The sequence below is a fragment of the Phyllostomus discolor genome, chromosome 6, assembly GCF_004126475.2.
Source record: "Phyllostomus discolor isolate MPI-MPIP mPhyDis1 chromosome 6, mPhyDis1.pri.v3, whole genome shotgun sequence".
Taxonomy (NCBI): Eukaryota; Metazoa; Chordata; class Mammalia; order Chiroptera; family Phyllostomidae; genus Phyllostomus; species Phyllostomus discolor.
In genome coordinates, this window is record NC_040908.2 from 156,296,625 (window position 1) to 156,312,989 (window position 16,365).

General features: G+C 49.6%; 1 protein-coding gene across 50 annotated transcripts in view; it reads left to right on the forward strand.

The window, feature by feature from the left end:
* The window catches only part of MADD (MAP kinase activating death domain), a 40,680-nt gene that overhangs the window by 18,966 nt on the left and 5,349 nt on the right, over positions 1-16,365 (forward strand). For 25 of the 50 annotated variants that reach the window (XM_028515184.2, XM_028515166.2, XM_028515173.2 and 22 more), the window contains 10 exons: positions 725-825; positions 1,382-1,453; positions 1,773-1,931; positions 5,006-5,114; positions 5,402-5,464; positions 5,688-5,808; positions 5,904-6,009; positions 7,136-7,246; positions 9,319-9,426; positions 16,023-16,187. In XM_028515184.2, the coding sequence (XP_028370985.1) occupies positions 725-825; positions 1,382-1,453; positions 1,773-1,931; positions 5,006-5,114; positions 5,402-5,464; positions 5,688-5,808; positions 5,904-6,009; positions 7,136-7,246; positions 9,319-9,426; positions 16,023-16,187 (1,115 nt within the window). Of the gene's footprint in view, positions 1-724; positions 826-1,381; positions 1,466-1,772; positions 1,932-5,005; positions 5,115-5,401; positions 5,465-5,687; positions 5,809-5,903; positions 6,010-7,135; positions 7,247-9,318; positions 9,427-16,022; positions 16,188-16,365 lie in introns of all 50 variants that reach the window. The other 25 variants (XM_028515186.2, XM_036029342.1, XM_036029343.1 and 22 more) reach the window with 3 other exon arrangements.

A 16,365-nucleotide genomic window follows, 5' to 3' on the forward strand; every position in this document is an offset into this window, starting at 1 on the left:
CTCTATTGCTTCCGAGGTGGTGGGGAGAACGTTTGCCTATTTCAGTGCCCCCATTGGCTGATATCTCCCTCACCCGTGAGAAGGCCTGTGGGCACAGTTGGCAGAGATGGTTGCTGTCCCTCTGTGTTGAGTCTGTAGCTTCCCCACTCTCTCTGGTGGCTTGCCTAGGCACGCTTTCTTGCTTTCTGTCATTCTGTCCTTCTGCCATATCATTGTGGGTGGGCGGGGGAAAGGGGAGTGGCCTCTATCTCAGCTGTGGAAGTTGTTCCGTGGGGGTGAGCGGTGTCCGTGGAAACGGCTGGCATATCTTTCTCTCACTGGGCCCCTCCTTCCCCAGCCCCTTCAGACGCGTTTGTCAGGGACACGCTGAGAGCCCTGAGGCCCTGGAGGGTTTCAGGTGCCAATGGAGCTCTGACTCTGAGTGCAGTGGAGTGTGGTTAGACATTTGTTCGTGGAGCTTTTGTGTTTGAGGGTAACGGGCTCAGCTTTCCTCAGGCTGAGAAGATGGCTTCAGAACCCCTTGAGACCAGGTCTGATTTTTCCCACTTGGCTCTTAAGGTGCCTGGAGACTGCCTCTTTCAGGGGGGCCTGAGGGGGGGCAGTCCCCGCAAAGGGGACCGGGACACGTGGCACAGGCCTAGGTCCAGGCGGGGCTGCTCCCCGCTCCCTTCCCCAGCCTGCCCTGGCCTGGCACGCTGAGTAACAGCAGCCTTCCCCCACTCAGGGCCTGAAGCGATCAGACCCGCCCTTGACCTTGGTGAGACAGAGGAGAAAAAGTCCCAGGTCAGCGCAGACAGTGGTGTGAGCCTGACGTCTGGTTCCCAGGTTTGTGACAGCCTTGTTGATCATTGTGAGCATTAAAGTGTGTGATCTCGGAATGCTTCTGGGAGTTTAAAAAAAAACAACAAGAAACCTTGAAACAACATAAATATTCAATAATAGGGGAATAATGAAATAAGTATAATATGTATATCCCTATAATACAATATTAACTATATTTTTAAAACTTCAGTGACGGGAAAATGTTGGCAAAGCTATATACAGTATGATTCCAATTTATTTCTAAAATGTATATAGAAAAGACTCAAAAGGAAACACACTAAAGACTTAAGAGTGATTAATGTAAGCGGTCAGTTTATGGCTTATTTTTGTTTCCTTGTTCTTTCATGTATTTTCTACAGTGAGCATCTATTTCTTTAGTGTTTATTGTTATTATTATTATTATTATTATTATTATATAAGTCATGTGTATTTTATATTCAGAGGAAAATGATACTAGGAGGGTGGGGATGGAGAGAAGGAAGAACACGCAGTATTTCCGGGGATACACAGAAACCGGACGCCTGCCCTGGCGTGTCTGAGTGCCCACGTCTCGTTTCAGAGGGCCGACCCAGACCCGGTCAGCAGCGCAAGTCCGGCGGTCATGGTCCGAAGCTCCAGTCAGGATTCCGAAGTTAGCACCGTGGTAGGGGAGCACCACACTGCCCTCCTGGGGGCGGTTCAGAGGGGCCTGCTTCCTCCCCGGAGGCTGCGCTTAGTCCCCCGCCAGCTCGGCTCTCCTGGCGGAGACGCTGGCCCATCTTAGGTCATTGTACACGGGATCAGACCCGAGGTTTCACCTAGGGCTCCTCCTCATCCTGTAAAAAGGTACTTCCAGAGGCGCTGGCACACCTTTGAAATGTGATCCTTTTCTGTGGCAGCAGACAGCTCTCACAACTAGCCTGTCCGGGACCCTTCCCTGGGGGGGTCCCTCACTACCTTTCTCCCTGCAGGTGAGTAATAGTTCCGGAGAGACCCTAGGAGCGGACAGCGACCTGAGCAGCAACGCCGGCGATGGGCCGGGTGGCGAGGGGAGCGCCCACCTGATGAGCTCTCGGGGCACTTTGTCCGACAGTGAAATCGAGACCAACTCCGCCACCAGCGCCATCTTTGTAAGCCCTGTTTGCGAACAAAAGGAGAGTGTTTTTTAATGGGCGGGGCTGGAAAAGAATGAAAAGTAAGGAAGCAATTAGAATGAAAAGAAGTAAGGAATGGATCAGCTCACATATTCGCCTTTAAGGAAAATGTTTCTTAAGGCTTTTTAAAATATGTGTATTTATTTATTTTTAGAGAGGAGGAAAGGAAGGGAGAAAGAGAAGGAGAGAAACATCAGTGTGTGATTGCCTCTCACATGCCCCCTACTGGGGACCAGGCTTACCACCCAGGCCTGTGCCCTGACTGGGAATCAAACTGGTGACCCTTTGGTTCACAGGCCGGCGCTCAATCCACTGAACCACACCAGCCAGGGCTCTTAAGGATTTTTTTTTTAAGATTTTATTTAGAGTGAGGGGAAGGGAGGGAGAAAGAGAGAGAGAGAGCAAAATATCAATGTGTGAGATATGTCAATCAGTTGCCTGTCGCATGCCCCTAAGTGGGGACCTGGCCTGCAACCCAGGCATGTGCCCTGATGGAATCAAACTGGCGGCCTTTCCGTTTGCAAGCCAGCACTCAATCCACTGAGCCACATCAGCCGGGGCTCTTAAGGATGTTTTGAGAGTCACTGGACTCCATGATCTGGGGCTTTCAGAACCCTCTCCTGAATCATTGATGAGTTAGGCTCTCCACCCAGTCAGCTAAGGGCCTGGAACGCAACGTAGCAATGACCCCCATGTTTAAAATAGGTGTGAGGGTGCCTTCGTGCCAATGTCAGGTTGGTTACAGCTCTCAGTTAGCACCAGACTACCTATTTCTGTGGCTGTACCTAGTTTATTCTGGCCACTGCTCTATTTATGTAGCGCCTAAAAATAACATTTCTTTTAGTATATTCCTAACAGTTATTTGAAATTTCTGTTCGCTAGTAAACATCCCTTAAGTGATTTACTAAATGCCAGTTTCCGTACTGAAAAAACAGATGAATAAGGCATGATTTTCACTCTCGAGAAATTTGCAATTCAGTGTGAGGGGGGACCCAAAAATCCTGGAATTTATTTATAAAAAAAACCGTGTACCTATTCTCACATGTTTACACTCCAGTCACCTTCAGAGTCCTCTCCGTTTGGTGCAGTACACCCATTGAGACGTTTTTTCCACTGCCCAAAGCTGTTTTTGAGCTCATTGATTTTGCTTCCTTTTAACGCTTCAGCTGTTTTTTTTATATCACCTCCTCCACATCAGCAAAATGTTTCCCTTTTAAGGACTTTTTTCATCCGGGGAAACAGAAAGTCACTCAGGGTGAGATGGGGTAAATAAGGAGGGTGGGGCATGGGGTCATGCCGTTTCTGGTCAAAAACTGCTGAACACTCAGCGTGGTGTGGGCAGGTGCACTCATAAGTCACCCGTCATGGAATGGGCAAACGTGTTGAAAGAGACTTCAAAAAAAAATCACTGAAACTGAACACAGCCTCTCACAACAATGCTTATTGGTGCAGATAGAGAGGGGTTCCTAGGACACTCACCTAGCAGGGGAAGTCTGTACTACAAGGGGCCCACCCTCCAGAGCATAATTCTGGGTGTTTGGGGGCATCCCTCCTACCTTTCTCTGACTAACCTCTTCCGACAGGAAAGGGGAGCAAAGCCTTAGGAAAAGAAGAACTTGCCCTAGATCCCACAGCAAGCCAGCGATCGGCTGGAGTTAAGTTAATTCTTTTAGTCCTTGCCGTTAGACACGTGGCTTCTCAGTGTACACGTGCCACTTCAGGCAGCGGAGCTAAGCACTCGGATGCACTTGCCTCTTGATCAGACAGAGCTGAGGGTGGATTTTCTCTACAGGAGCCCACAGGTCCTTATCTCTGGTCTGTGGAGAGGGTGGAGATGAAGTTTAAGTGAAATCAGTTATTCAGTACTGGTGATCATCTCCACTCCCAGGGTTTCCTGCATATGGGTTTCTAATACAGCAGGTGACATCCCAGAGGGAGCATAAGGAGTAGGACCGGGAGTCAGCAGAGCCTTCAGGTTCACGGCCTTAACTCTTCCTGAGTGGAAGCAGGCCATTGAAATAAGAGTGTGTAAGTCCTTCGAGTGCACTTCCAACCTGGAGCTTAAGACGGATATTACGAAACGGCGGTCTTGCAAGAAGCCCTTCAGCTGCGTGCCGTCTTTCCTGGCACCTGCCTCCCTGGGACAGATTCTTACTTGTCCTGTGCAGGTCGGCAAGGGCTCTTTGTGCCATTGAGTTGCTGAGAGCAATTACCTGATTTCTGGGCTCAAAAAAGGCTGGCTTAGCAGGAAATAAATGACATTAAGTCAGTATGATCCATTGAACAGAGAACTGGGCTGCGAACCAGGAGACTGGCTTTTAGACTCACTAATTAAATATTGCTAATAGCCTGCGATCAGCTGCTTCTCTGCTTATGCTGTTGTATGCTTCGTGAAGAGGACGTGAAGCCTGCCTCTGAGCAGTTAAAAATCTTTCTTGAATGAATAAAAGCCTAATATTGCAGGAGTGGCAGATAAAAGTTAGTAATATTTCTAAGGGGCAGATATCTGAGGTGGTAGGAAAGAGGAAATGAACAATTATTAAATACCAGCTGTGTGCCAGGCACCGTTAAGTGCTATAAACGTACTTTCTGCTGTAATTCCCGTACTGGTTCTATGAGGTGAGTATTACAACCTTCCTTTTCTTAGGTGGAGAATGAGACTCAGAGAAGCTAAGTTTCATGCCTAAGCTCACACAGCGGGTAGGAGGCAGGGCAAATGCAGCATTCTTCCCACTGCCGCATGCTGACGCAGAGAACTGGCCTAATTTTTTTTTATTTGTAGAGCAGAGCCTTACAGAGACTAAAGAGTAAAGACAAGTCAGAATGAAAGCTTGAGTGTACATTTTAGGAGCCAGTAATGGAAAGAAGGGTTATCAGATTGACTTTCTGGTCAGATCCTTGAGGCCAGTGGAGTAGCAAAAGCAGGGCACCTGGAGTGCATGTTGTTAGTGGTGGCGCCAGGTGTGTGAGTCTCTTCGTGAGCTGCTTGGTTTTCTTTGCCCCCGTTCATGGGTACCTTGGGTGGCTGACCTGTTACCTCTTCTCCGTAGGGTAAAGCCCACAGCTTGAAGCCGAGCGTAAAGGAGAAGCTGGCGGGCAGCCCGGTGCGCAGTTCCGAAGACGTGAGCCAGCGTGTCTATCTCTACGAGGGCCTCCTAGGTGAGAAACAGACCGGGACGGGCCCTGGCACTGGAGGAAAGCTGGGCTCAGCCAGGGAAGAGGGCAGACTGAGCAAGGAGCTGCTTGGCTTTGTGCCGATCTCAGTGCCGATGTTAGGAAGCATTTTTTATGTCTGCAGCAGGTGGCTTACCAGGTCTGGAAGGAACAGTGGGTGAAAACTTTCTAAAAAGAGACTGGATTTTGGTATTAATCCATAGCCTCTGTCTTTCTGTCTTCCTTTCTTTCCTTTCTTGCTACCACGGTCCTTCCTGCTCACAAACTGGCAGGAAGGGACAAAGGATCGATGTGGGACCAGTTAGAGGATGCTGCTATGGAGACCTTTTCTATAAGTAACCACCTTTCTCTGTGTGCTGCGTTCGTCCCTCTCCGCCTTGGGAGGGGCCGGGCCTCCCTCCGAGGCAGCTGGGCTGTGCACCCGGGGTGGAGAGGCTTGGGTTTCCTTTGCCTTGGAATTTGTAGTGATTTCCTTTGATCTGGAGTGTACTCTGTTTTGGTTGCCAGCTATATTCTTTATAGGTCACACAAGCCCCTAAAAAACTCTACTCTACACAGGCAAAGAGCGTTCTACTTTATGGGACCAAATGCAGTTCTGGGAAGACGCGTTCCTGGATGCCGTGATGTTGGAGAGAGAAGGGATGGGTATGGACCAGGGTCCCCAGGAAATGATAGACAGGTACGAGGCTTAGGAAATCCTTGGGCAAGAATTCGTCCCTTTCCCAGGTAGTTCTTCCCTCCGGAGGGCTGACTCGTCCCCGGTCCCCTGCGTAGGTACCTGTCCCTGGGGGAGCATGACCGGAAGCGCCTCGAGGATGACGAAGACCGTTTGCTGGCCACGCTTTTGCACAACCTCATCTCCTACATGCTGCTGATGAAGGTAGTGTCCGTGTTGCTGATGCCCAGCTACTCCTGATGCTGGAAGGACAAGGCTTACTCCTGTCACCTAAATGCTGGGGTGGCTGAGAAGCTCCCTTTCTGACTGGGAGCCTGAAGCCTCTTTGCTGCTCCCACGTGACCCATTTATCTGAGGCTGCCAGGCTGTCGTACTGGGAAATGTCGTAAAGGCGATTGATGGTCCCGCACCGTCTGTTCATTCTGAATTTTCAATGGGCTTCCTCGGCTGAGTGGCTTCAGGATTCCCATAGCGCTTCTCACAGAATACAGTGAATTTTAAAAAATGTTTTTGAGCAGCAGATCCTAAACAGTTTAGAAAGGATGCTCGGAATTCACGTTTTAGCCCTTTATCTTAGAATTTTCCGTAGATCTAAAAAGAGCTGCCTATAAAAAAGTAATGGTAGGTTCTAGTTTGTCCTGCCTGCACCTGGTTTTTCTGGCTTTGGGAAGAGTATGTGACCAAGTAGAAGAGTTCTGCTCCGAAAGGGAGGTATGGGAGGAAGAGAGCGTCCTGACAGTGAGCCCCTGGGTTCCTCCTCCTCCTGCTGTCCCAGGCTCTCGAGCTGTGAAGGGGTTAGTTGATCAAATACAGAGAATGCCCAACAGGCCGGCCCTCCTGGCCCATCTCGTTTTCTGTGGGGAGGCTCTACTACTCGGTTGAGTTCGGCCCTACTGTGTCGGACCCGGGGGTTCTGGGTCACTCTGGTGGGAAAAGGGTGCTGATCTTTGTGGCGTCTTGGCTATAAGTGAGTACACAGTGTTACTACTCTAAGTCATTGTGAATTACACTCGAGGAACCCCAGGGGCTCTTAGGGCCCCTTTTGGGTGTGAGTGCTATGGTATGGGCTGGGGCTAGGGAGGACGTGTCCCCTTCGGCCCCAGTCACTTAAACCAGAGCTGCTCCAAGAGCCCTTCTCTACGGACATCGCTAGAGACAGAACCAGGGTTTTCCCGGCAGAACACCGAGTGGAGTGTCATCTCTCGTATTTAGCGATACGGCCTTTTAGAAATACGCCTCTCTCGGACAGTGGGAAGCTTGCTTGGACCCTCCCTGTACCTGTGTGGAGAGGAGGGCAGGTCCCTTATTCCGGTCCTCACTTGACTCCCAGGTCAACAAGAACGACATCCGGAAGAAGGTGCGGCGCCTCATGGGCAAGTCCCACATCGGGCTTGTGCACAGCCAGCAGATCAACGAAGTGCTGGACCAGCTGGCAAACCTGGTAAGCGAGGCTCGGCCGTTCTTGGGCTCCCTCCCGCTGCACTGCCAGCCTCCCCGGGCCTGGGCCTCGTGGCCTGCGGCAGAGGCCTCCCCACTGGCCAGTTCTAGGCCTGTGTGTGTTCCAAGTCCTCCGTTCTGGAGAGGGGGCCCTTACTCTGGATGCGGCCTTCGCCCTGCTGTGGTGGGACTCTGTGCCCTGACGCGGTGCTGGCACAGCCGTTCGGCGTGGGGTCTGTGCGCCCCTGAGGCTCCGCGAGGTGAAAGGCATTTTCCTAACACTACTAAAACGCTGTTTGCCCTTTTTCTCTGTTGACCTTTGCCCTGATGGCGGGTGAAACCACTGGTGCCTTAACACAGCGAAGGCTGTGACACCAAACCACACTAGTGACCCTTGTAGTCCTCACCTCCCTTGTTCTCAGTGAAACAGAAACAAAACAACTCAGTTTCAGGGCTCTCCCTCCCTGGAGCGCCTCCCCCCCCCCCCCGGCCCCTCTCCGTCCCCCAGGTGCCTTACCTTTACCCTCTCTCTCCTGGGCTCCCAGGGCCCTTCTTTTGCTGCTGTAACTTGTTTCCTGAGCCTGCTCCTTCTACAACCCGCTTCATGTACCTCCTTGACCATCTAGATAAACCTTCTCTTATTACAAAAAAAAAAAAACAAAAAACATTGCCCTGACTGGTGTGGCTCAGTAGACTGAGCATCAGTCTGAGGGCTGAAGGGTCGCTGGTTCGGTTCCTGGTCGAGGCACATGCCTGGGCTGTGGGCCAGCCCCTGGTTGGGGGTGTGGAAGGGCCAGCCGGTCAGTGTGTCCTCACACATCAATGTTTCTCTCCCTGCCTTTCTCCCTCCCTCCCTCCTCTCTCTCTAAAAATAAATGCAATCTTTAAAAAAACAAAAAGCCAAAAATACCTCAGTTTCACTTATGAATGTCCTTGATGAAGCAGTTGAAATCATTACTTTTAGTAAATCTGACCCTTGATTATACACCCCTGTGATGTTCTGTGTGACAAAATGAGAGATACACACGAGCATTTCTGCGGCTAACCGAAACTGGGCCGGCCGCTGCACGGAAGAGCAGCTGTGATGGCTCGGGCTGCGAGGTGCCCTGGCAGCGCTGTCCGCGCGACATTGCGTTACCCAGACGGGTGGCCAACACACCTGGTTATTCAGGAGCTTCCTGGTGTTTAGAGGCTTCTCTGGTGTGATGGATGATGCCGTTAGTAACTGCGACTCTTCGACATGTCATGTGTCAGCATTGAGAAGAGCCGCGTGGCTTGGTGAAGCAGTATTTTGCCAATGACTAGCATGTGGTGTCACACATTCAAGTGTGGGCAAAAGAGCCACTCACATTGTAAGGCAGAAAAATGGATTTTATGTAGCAGAGTACAAAATGTTCACTGATGTGTTTGCAGACCCCACATTGCAGCTAACTTTTGGAAGCCACTGCTTCTTGAATTTTGGTGTAGTATCAGCGAAGAATTTGCATGTTTGTCTGCAAAGGCTATCAAAACACTCCTCCCCTTTCTAAATACATATCGGTGGGGCCACGTTTTCTCTGTCAGCCCCAACCAAAGCAGTGTAGCTCAAGAGACTGAATGCAGAAGCAGTTGTGAGAACCCAGCTACTTTTTTATTAAGCCAGACTTTAAAGAGATTTGCAGAAATGTAACACAGTGCCATTCTTTTTTATTTTTTTTCGCTTGGAGAAATACAGTTATTTTACCAGAACCATGTTTTATATTACTATGCAGTGGGTTTATTAATGAGTAGTTAATATTCTAAGTGAATTAGCAAACATTTACAATTTTCTGTTTTACTCTCTACTGTGGTGGATATCTGTAAATGTGACACACACAAACATAAGCCTTCGGGGGTCGTCCGTGATTGTAAGGAGCCTAGGAGCGCCAAGGCCAAACTGTTTGAGAGCCCCTCCCTGGTGGCGGGCGGCCAGGAGACAGCAGGGGCGAAGAACGCTGGTGGGGGTTCAGTTGCTGACGTGGGGGGGGGGGACGTGTGGCCCGGAGTGCTCTGTGGCAGGGGTGTGTGTGTGTCCCTGAAAGAGCTCTCTTTCCTCAGAACGGCCGTGATCTCTCCATCCGGTCCAGTGGCAGCCGGCACATGAAGAAGCAGACCTTTGTGGTGCATGCGGGGACAGACACGAACGGAGACCTCTTTTTCATGGAGGTAGGTGCTGGCTCAGGCTGGGGGCCCCGAGGGACATTGGAGAGTCACAAGGAACCCCTAGAACTGATGCTGGGAGACTTTCCCACTTGTCTCATTCATCCTCATGGTCCGTTTATCATTAAGTTGTCGGGCTCTTATGCAAATAACAGAATAGATTGTTCCCCATCGTTCCTTTTGAATATACTTGTATTTATGTAACAGGTGGTACAGTCACACTGTCCTTCAGTCGGAACAACATAAAGTGACATATACGTTGGGACTTCTTGCTGTCATTCTCGTCCCCATCCACCTCGCCCCTTCCTCTTGTAGATAACCACTTTTATTGGTTTCTTTTGTATCTTCCAGTTTTTTTTTAATGCAAACACAATAAAATGTGAACATAAATTCTTACATTTCTCCTTTCTTAGCACGTCATGTCCACTGACCTGTACCTTGCTTTTTTCATTACACATCCTGGAGATGCTCAGAATCAGTAAAGAAAGAGTTTCTTACTCTTTTCACAGCGGCACAGGGTCCCGCTGTGTGGCTGAACCCTAGTTCATTTAACCGGTCAGGGTGCACTGACCCTTGGTTTCCTTCCACATTTTTGCCGTTGCTCGTAGTCTGCCGTGAATGATGCTACGCCTGCTTCCTTTCATACCTGGGCAGGTTTGTCTAAGAATCTTCAGAAGTGGGATTGCTGGGTCAAAGGGAAGATGCTTTTATAACTTGGCTGATAGGACTCTGAATTACTTCCTAACATGTAATAGGCCCCCTCCCATTTGGCCAGTATTTTTTTTTTTTAGAAATTTTCCCTGTGGAGTATCTCCGTGTAGATTTTTTGCTGACTGGCTCAACATGTTCCTCTGTCACTTGGATTTCTGATGTCTCAAGAGGTTCGAACAGTTCTAGATCGAATATCTTGGCAGGAGCACTTCTGGATGGCGCTGCACGGTTCCTGTCGCCTCGCGTGGCTGTCTCTGCCCTCGTGGTCGGGGGCTCAGCCGTGGGCAGCCTGGTCTCGCCGCCGGAGAGTTCCTCAGTAGTCTTCTGACCCTGCTTGTGATGTTTTTGCCACGTAGAATTTTTTAATTTTTATGTAGTTGATCCGTTGTTTCTCTTATAGCTTCTGGATTTTGAGTTATAGTTAGAAAAGCTCTTTCTTACTCTAGGGTTATAAAGGAAATGGCCGTGTTTGCTTCATTTCTGTGTGTTTAATTCTAAAATGGATCTCTTCTAAGTAATGGTAGGCACCAAGTACACCACCTATATAAGGTAGCAAAATTAAGTCATCTTTGTAAGTCTTCTATTTCCTTTAGGCTAGGTTGAATTTGGCTTGCACATTCCCAGCTTTTTAAACACACGGTTTATCAAACCCGGGGCAGTGGGTCTGCTCCGAAGCAGAAACGCCGATGATGTGACCGAGAAGAGAGTCATTTCCACGTCACTGTGACGTGTTAGAATCCGGCCCGGCGTCCCTCAGAGCCGTGTGCCAGCCCTGGACAGCTGCGCCGCAGCAACGGTGACAAGTGATTCTTGCCCTTTCCTTTCCCTTTTAAAAAATACATCTCTGGGAGAAGATTCCCTGAAGTACAGGACTCACTGTCACCACTGCACAGGGGACCCTCGGACGGAGCCCCTGGCGTGGGGATGGCTCCGTCGCCCCGCAGGCGTCCCTCCGTGAAAGGCCGCCTCCCCGCAGCGGCGTGCCTCGCTCCCTCTGTCCTCAGCTGGCTGCTTCGAGGCTATCCAGCACGTGCTCAGTTGGAGAGCAGTTTGCAAAGGCTTTAAAAAGTCATCTTTGTTGCCTTCTTTAAAAATGAAATTTAAGGCGGTAGCCCTGGTCGATGATATCATATCGATTTCAGGGGTGCAGCATCATGACTTGATATCTGTGCACTCTCTAGTGTGCTCCCCACCCAAGGGTAGGTTCCTTTCGCTACCATGCATTTGACCCCCTTTACCCTCTTCTACCTCCCCGCACTGCATTCTTATTGCAAAAGTGAGACAGTTTATGTTTTAAAAGTTTCAAACCATAGAGAAGTAAATAAAGTAAAAAGGAAAAGTCTCCCTTTGCTTCCTTCCAGTCTTATGACTCCCTGCCATGTCTCAGAGGTAATCACTTGCTAGTTTGGTGTGAATCCTTCCAGATTAAAAAAAAAATGCATATTTGTATAAATAGAGCTGATATGGAATTTTGTTTTAGTGTTTACAAAAGTGGTACCAAACTACAAATATTATTATATAATTTGTTTTTTTTAACTACTATATTTTTTCATTATGTGTTAAATGGATGTACCGTAATTTAACTTATCTCCTCCACCATTTTTAAAACAGTGCTTCATTGAATATCCTTGAACATATATCTCTGCATACTCGTGGAAGAATTTCTATAGAACAGATTCTTAGCGTGAAATTTCTGAACCAAACTTCTATACATTTAAAATTTCGATAGATTCTGCCCAGTAGCCAACCCAAAGCCAACCAGTTTACACCCACACCGGCGGCCTCGGTGGGCATGACATGTTATTACCGTCATCTCCCTAGGCTGGAAATCGAGCGTTCTCCCAAATGCCTCCCTCTCTCCTTCCGGTGATGTTCTTCAGAGAGTAAGGGGCTAACCCAGGCTTCTAGTTCTCATCCAGCTACTTTGTACCTGTATTTATTTGCGTCACAATTATGGAGCATACAGCATGTGGTTGGCCGTCTGCTGGACTTGGGGGTGCAGCAGCGAATAAGGGAGATGAGCCTTCTATTGCCCATACAGGGTGGGCAAACCACTGGGGAAGCCAGGTCATTACACAGGCGGTGTCATAAAGCACGATGAGCACTGTGAGAGAAGTTCAAGGCGGGTGTCACGGGAATACATAGCAGAGGGTCTGGGAGTCGTGGAGGACCCCTCAGAAGCGACCTCTGGGGTGAACGGCTGGCAGGGGGTGTGGAAGAGCATCCCAGGGGTATTTGGGGTAGACTGGAATGGGGCTCGGTGGTGGAGATGGAGCGCGAGGAAGGAGCCTTGCGTGGCGCCTCGTTCTGGCTTGGGCACCTGGCTGGGTGGTGACGCCATTTGCTCAGCAGGGGACTCAGAAGGAGGACCTGCCCCAGAGATGTCGAGTTGAGATTTAGACATGAGGAGTTCGAGGTCTGCCTGGGAGATGTCCAGACGGAGGGAGGTCAGGGACTTAGAAGACAGGTCTGGAAAAAGTTCAATGATACCAGTCATCATGATAATGGTGATATTTATTTTTTTAATTATATTTTAATGATTATGCTATTCCAGTTGTCTTGATTTTTCCCCCTTTGCCCCCCTCCACCCAGCAACCCCCACTCCCTCAGGCAATCCCCCCACCCTTGTTCATGTCTGTGGGTCGTGTGTGTAACTCCTTTGGCTACTGCATTTCTTGTACCATACTTGACATCCCCATGGCTGTTCTGTGACTGCCTGTTTGTACTTCTTAATCCCCCCCCCTTCACCCATTCCCCCGCACTCTCCTCCCATCGGGGAACCATCAGAACGTTCTCTGTACCCAATGCTTTGTCTGCGTTCTTCTTGTTTGCTTAGTTTGTTTTTCTAGGTTCAATTGTTAATAGGTATGTATTCTTGCCATTTTATTGTTCATAGTTTTGATCTTTTTCTTAAATAAGTGCCTTTACCATTTCATATAATAATGGTTTGGTGGTGATGAACTCCTTTAGTTTTTTTCTTGTCTAGGAAGCTCTTTGTCTACCCTTCGATTCTAAATGATATCTTTGCTGCATAGAGCAATCTTGGCTGTAGGTCCCTGCTTTTCACGACTCTGAATATTGCTTTCCAATCCCTCCTAGCCTGCAAAGTTTCTTTTGAGAAATCAGCTGATAGTCTTATGGGAACTCTCTTGTAGGTAACTAACTTCTTTACTCTTGCTGATGTTAAGATTCGCTCTTTATCTTTAACCTTTGACACTTTAATTATGATGTGTCTTGGAGTGGGCCTCTCTGCATCCATCTTGTTTGGGACTCTTTGTGCTTCCTGGACTTGCATGTCTATTTCCTTCACCAAATTAGGCAAATTTTCTTTTGTTATTATTATTATGTTTAGAAACCCTACCTCAACCCTTTTCATTATTTTTTCAAATAGGTTTCCAATTTTTTGCTCTTTCTCTTCCTCTTCTGGCACCCCTATGAGACAAATGTTGGACTTCTTGAAGTTATCCCAGGCTGATTATATTATCATTTTTTGGAATTATTTTTTCTTCCTGTTGTTCTGTGTGGTTGCTTTTTGCTTCTTTATATTACAAATTAGTGATTTGATTCTTGGCTTTATCCATTCTACTGTTGTTGCCCTATAAATTGTTATTTATTTCAATTAATGTATACTTCATTTCTGACTGGATCTTTTTTATGCTGTTGAGGTCCTCACTAAGTTCCTTGAGCATCCTTATAACCAGTGTTTTGAACTTTGCATCTGATAGATTGTTTGTCTCCATTTCATTTAGCTCTTTTTCTGGAGTTGTGTTCTGTTCTTTCATCTGGGCCATGTTTTTTTGTCTCCTCATTTTGGCAGCCTCCCTATGTTTGTTTCTATGTATTAGGTAGAGCTGCTTTGACTCCATGTCTTGGTAGTGTGGGCTAGCGTAGTAGGTGTCCTGTGGTACAGCCTCCCCTCTCACCCAAGCTGGGTACTTGAAGTGCACACTCGAGGTGGGCTTAGTACACCCTCCTCTTGTAGTTGAGCCTTGGTTGCTGCTGGTAGGTCAGTGGAGGGATTTACCCAGGCCAGTCAGCTGCCAGGACTGACTGTGCCCTCTTACCACCAATCTCTGCCTTCCGTGGAGGATCAGCTGTGCAGGGGCAGGGTGGTGGTGCTCCAGTATGGTCTGTGGCTGTCCACTGGGTGTACTGTCCCTGGGGTTTCCCAGGTGGTTCAGACCAAGGTCAGCCCCCACCTGTGTTTTGCCTGGGGCCACCCTTCCTGAGTTATAAAGCAATCTGAGAATGCTGCTAGTACCTGGCCTGGGGCTCACTGAGGCCAGCCAGTGGCTTATTTGATAGGATTTAGGAAGTTGTGTAGCAAGAGCCAAGACAAGCCATTCATATGGAAAAGCAGCTTGGGTGGGCCCGTAGATTGGGTGAAGCGAAGTCTCCGGGGATCTCCCAGTGGGTCAAACAGTGCTAGCCAGATTGATGGAGTCTCAGATATAGCACCAGCCCACTGGCTCTGTTGGCGAGGGTCCAGGAAAGGGACACCAGCTTTCACTCACCTTGATGCCAAACACTTCAGTCTCTCCCTGACTACCTACCGCTTGTGCCTTCCAAGCTGCTGCCCTGGTGCTGGAGCTCGGAGGGAGTGATTCTGAGTCAGTGAGTCCGTGTGTGGGGTCTTTAAGAGGAACTGCTTGGGGCTCCAGCAGTTTCTTCCACCAACTCAGTCCCCTCTGGTTTTTGCAGCCAGAAGTAAGAACTTATCTTCCTGGCACTGGAACCCTGGGCTGGGGGGCCTGGTGTGGGTCTGGGACTTCTCACTCCCAAGATATCCCTCCTGAATTTTTATTCACCACGCCTGGGTGAGGGACCAGCCCGTTCTGTGTTTGCGCCCCTCCTAGAAGTCTGGGTGGATGTGATTTCTTTAATTCCGTGGTTGTCAGACTTCCCTTCAACTCGATTTCTGACGGTTCTGAGTGAGGGTTGTTCTGTATTTTAGTTGTAGTTTCGATGTGGTTGTGAAAAGAGCCGAGCCGTGCTTACCTGTGCCACCATCTTGACCAGAAGTCCTCAATCAATATTTCTTGTATCATAATATTGTTATAGCAGCTGACACTAGGGTACTTTCTATGTGCCTGACTTTGTTCTAAGCGGTTTATGCACATTAACTTATTTAACCTTCACCAGAACTCTGCAAAGTTCTTGCACAGGAGGAAAGGTAGACACAGGGTAACTTTCCCCAGGTGGCACGGCCGAGGAAGGGGACCGTGGACTCTCACCCCGGGCAGTCTGGCCTTGCCCTGTGCTCCAGGCCGCTGTGCTGCCACGTGTCCCACTGAACGGACACCTCGCCTGGGGGTGCCTGCTGAGCAGGAGAACGTGAAGGAGGACTTTGCTTTTTCCTTTAGAGCACTCTGCATTGTATAACTTTTTGGCAATAAGTATTGTCCATATGCCACTTGTGTAATTAATTTTTTTAAAGATTTCTCAAGAACAAGGCCGAGCCAGGATTAGAAACATGTTTTCCAATCCATTTTTTTCCTCCCTGGTGGCGCCTGCCGTGACCCCCTGCCTCGTGCTCGTGGACAGAGGCGACTGCTGAGGCTGCGAGGCGCAGGCAGGAGCTGTCCTCTGAGTAGTGTGAACCCAGAGCACGCGAGAGCCGATGCACACCCATGGGTGTGAAGAGTGAGCCCCCTCCCCGCTCACAGGTTCCTCCCAGTGACTCTTCTCTTCCCATAAACCCTCCCGTGGACAGAAGTCAGCACTTCCCAGCACTTCCTTGCTCGCACCGCCGTCTGAGCTTGGCTGCGAGCCTGAGTCCGAGAGCCCGAGCGCGTGGAGGCCGCAGACCCGGCACTGCCGACAGTGCAGTGTGGCGGGGTAGCCGGAGGCTCTCGAGCCGGGCCGCTGAGCCGCCGTGTGCGCCCCCGCAGGTGTGCGACGACTGCGTGGTGCTGCGCAGCCACATCGGCACGGTGTACGAGCGCTGGTGGTACGAGAAGCTCATCAACATGACCTACTGCCCCAAGACCAAGGTGCTGTGCCTGTGGCGCAGGAACGGCTCCGAGACCCAGCTCAACAAGTTCTACACGAAGAAGGTGCCACGGGCTCCCCTTGAGTCGGGGGACGGGCGCTGGGGGCCAAGTGTCGGGTTTCGTGTGTGGAAGTTAAAACTCCAGAATCCGTGTCTGGGGCCCCACCGTTGCCCGTGGCTGTTGAGTGGGGCACGCGGCGCTGTCGCTAAGCCCGGGTACCGGCCCAGGCCCTCAGTAGCTT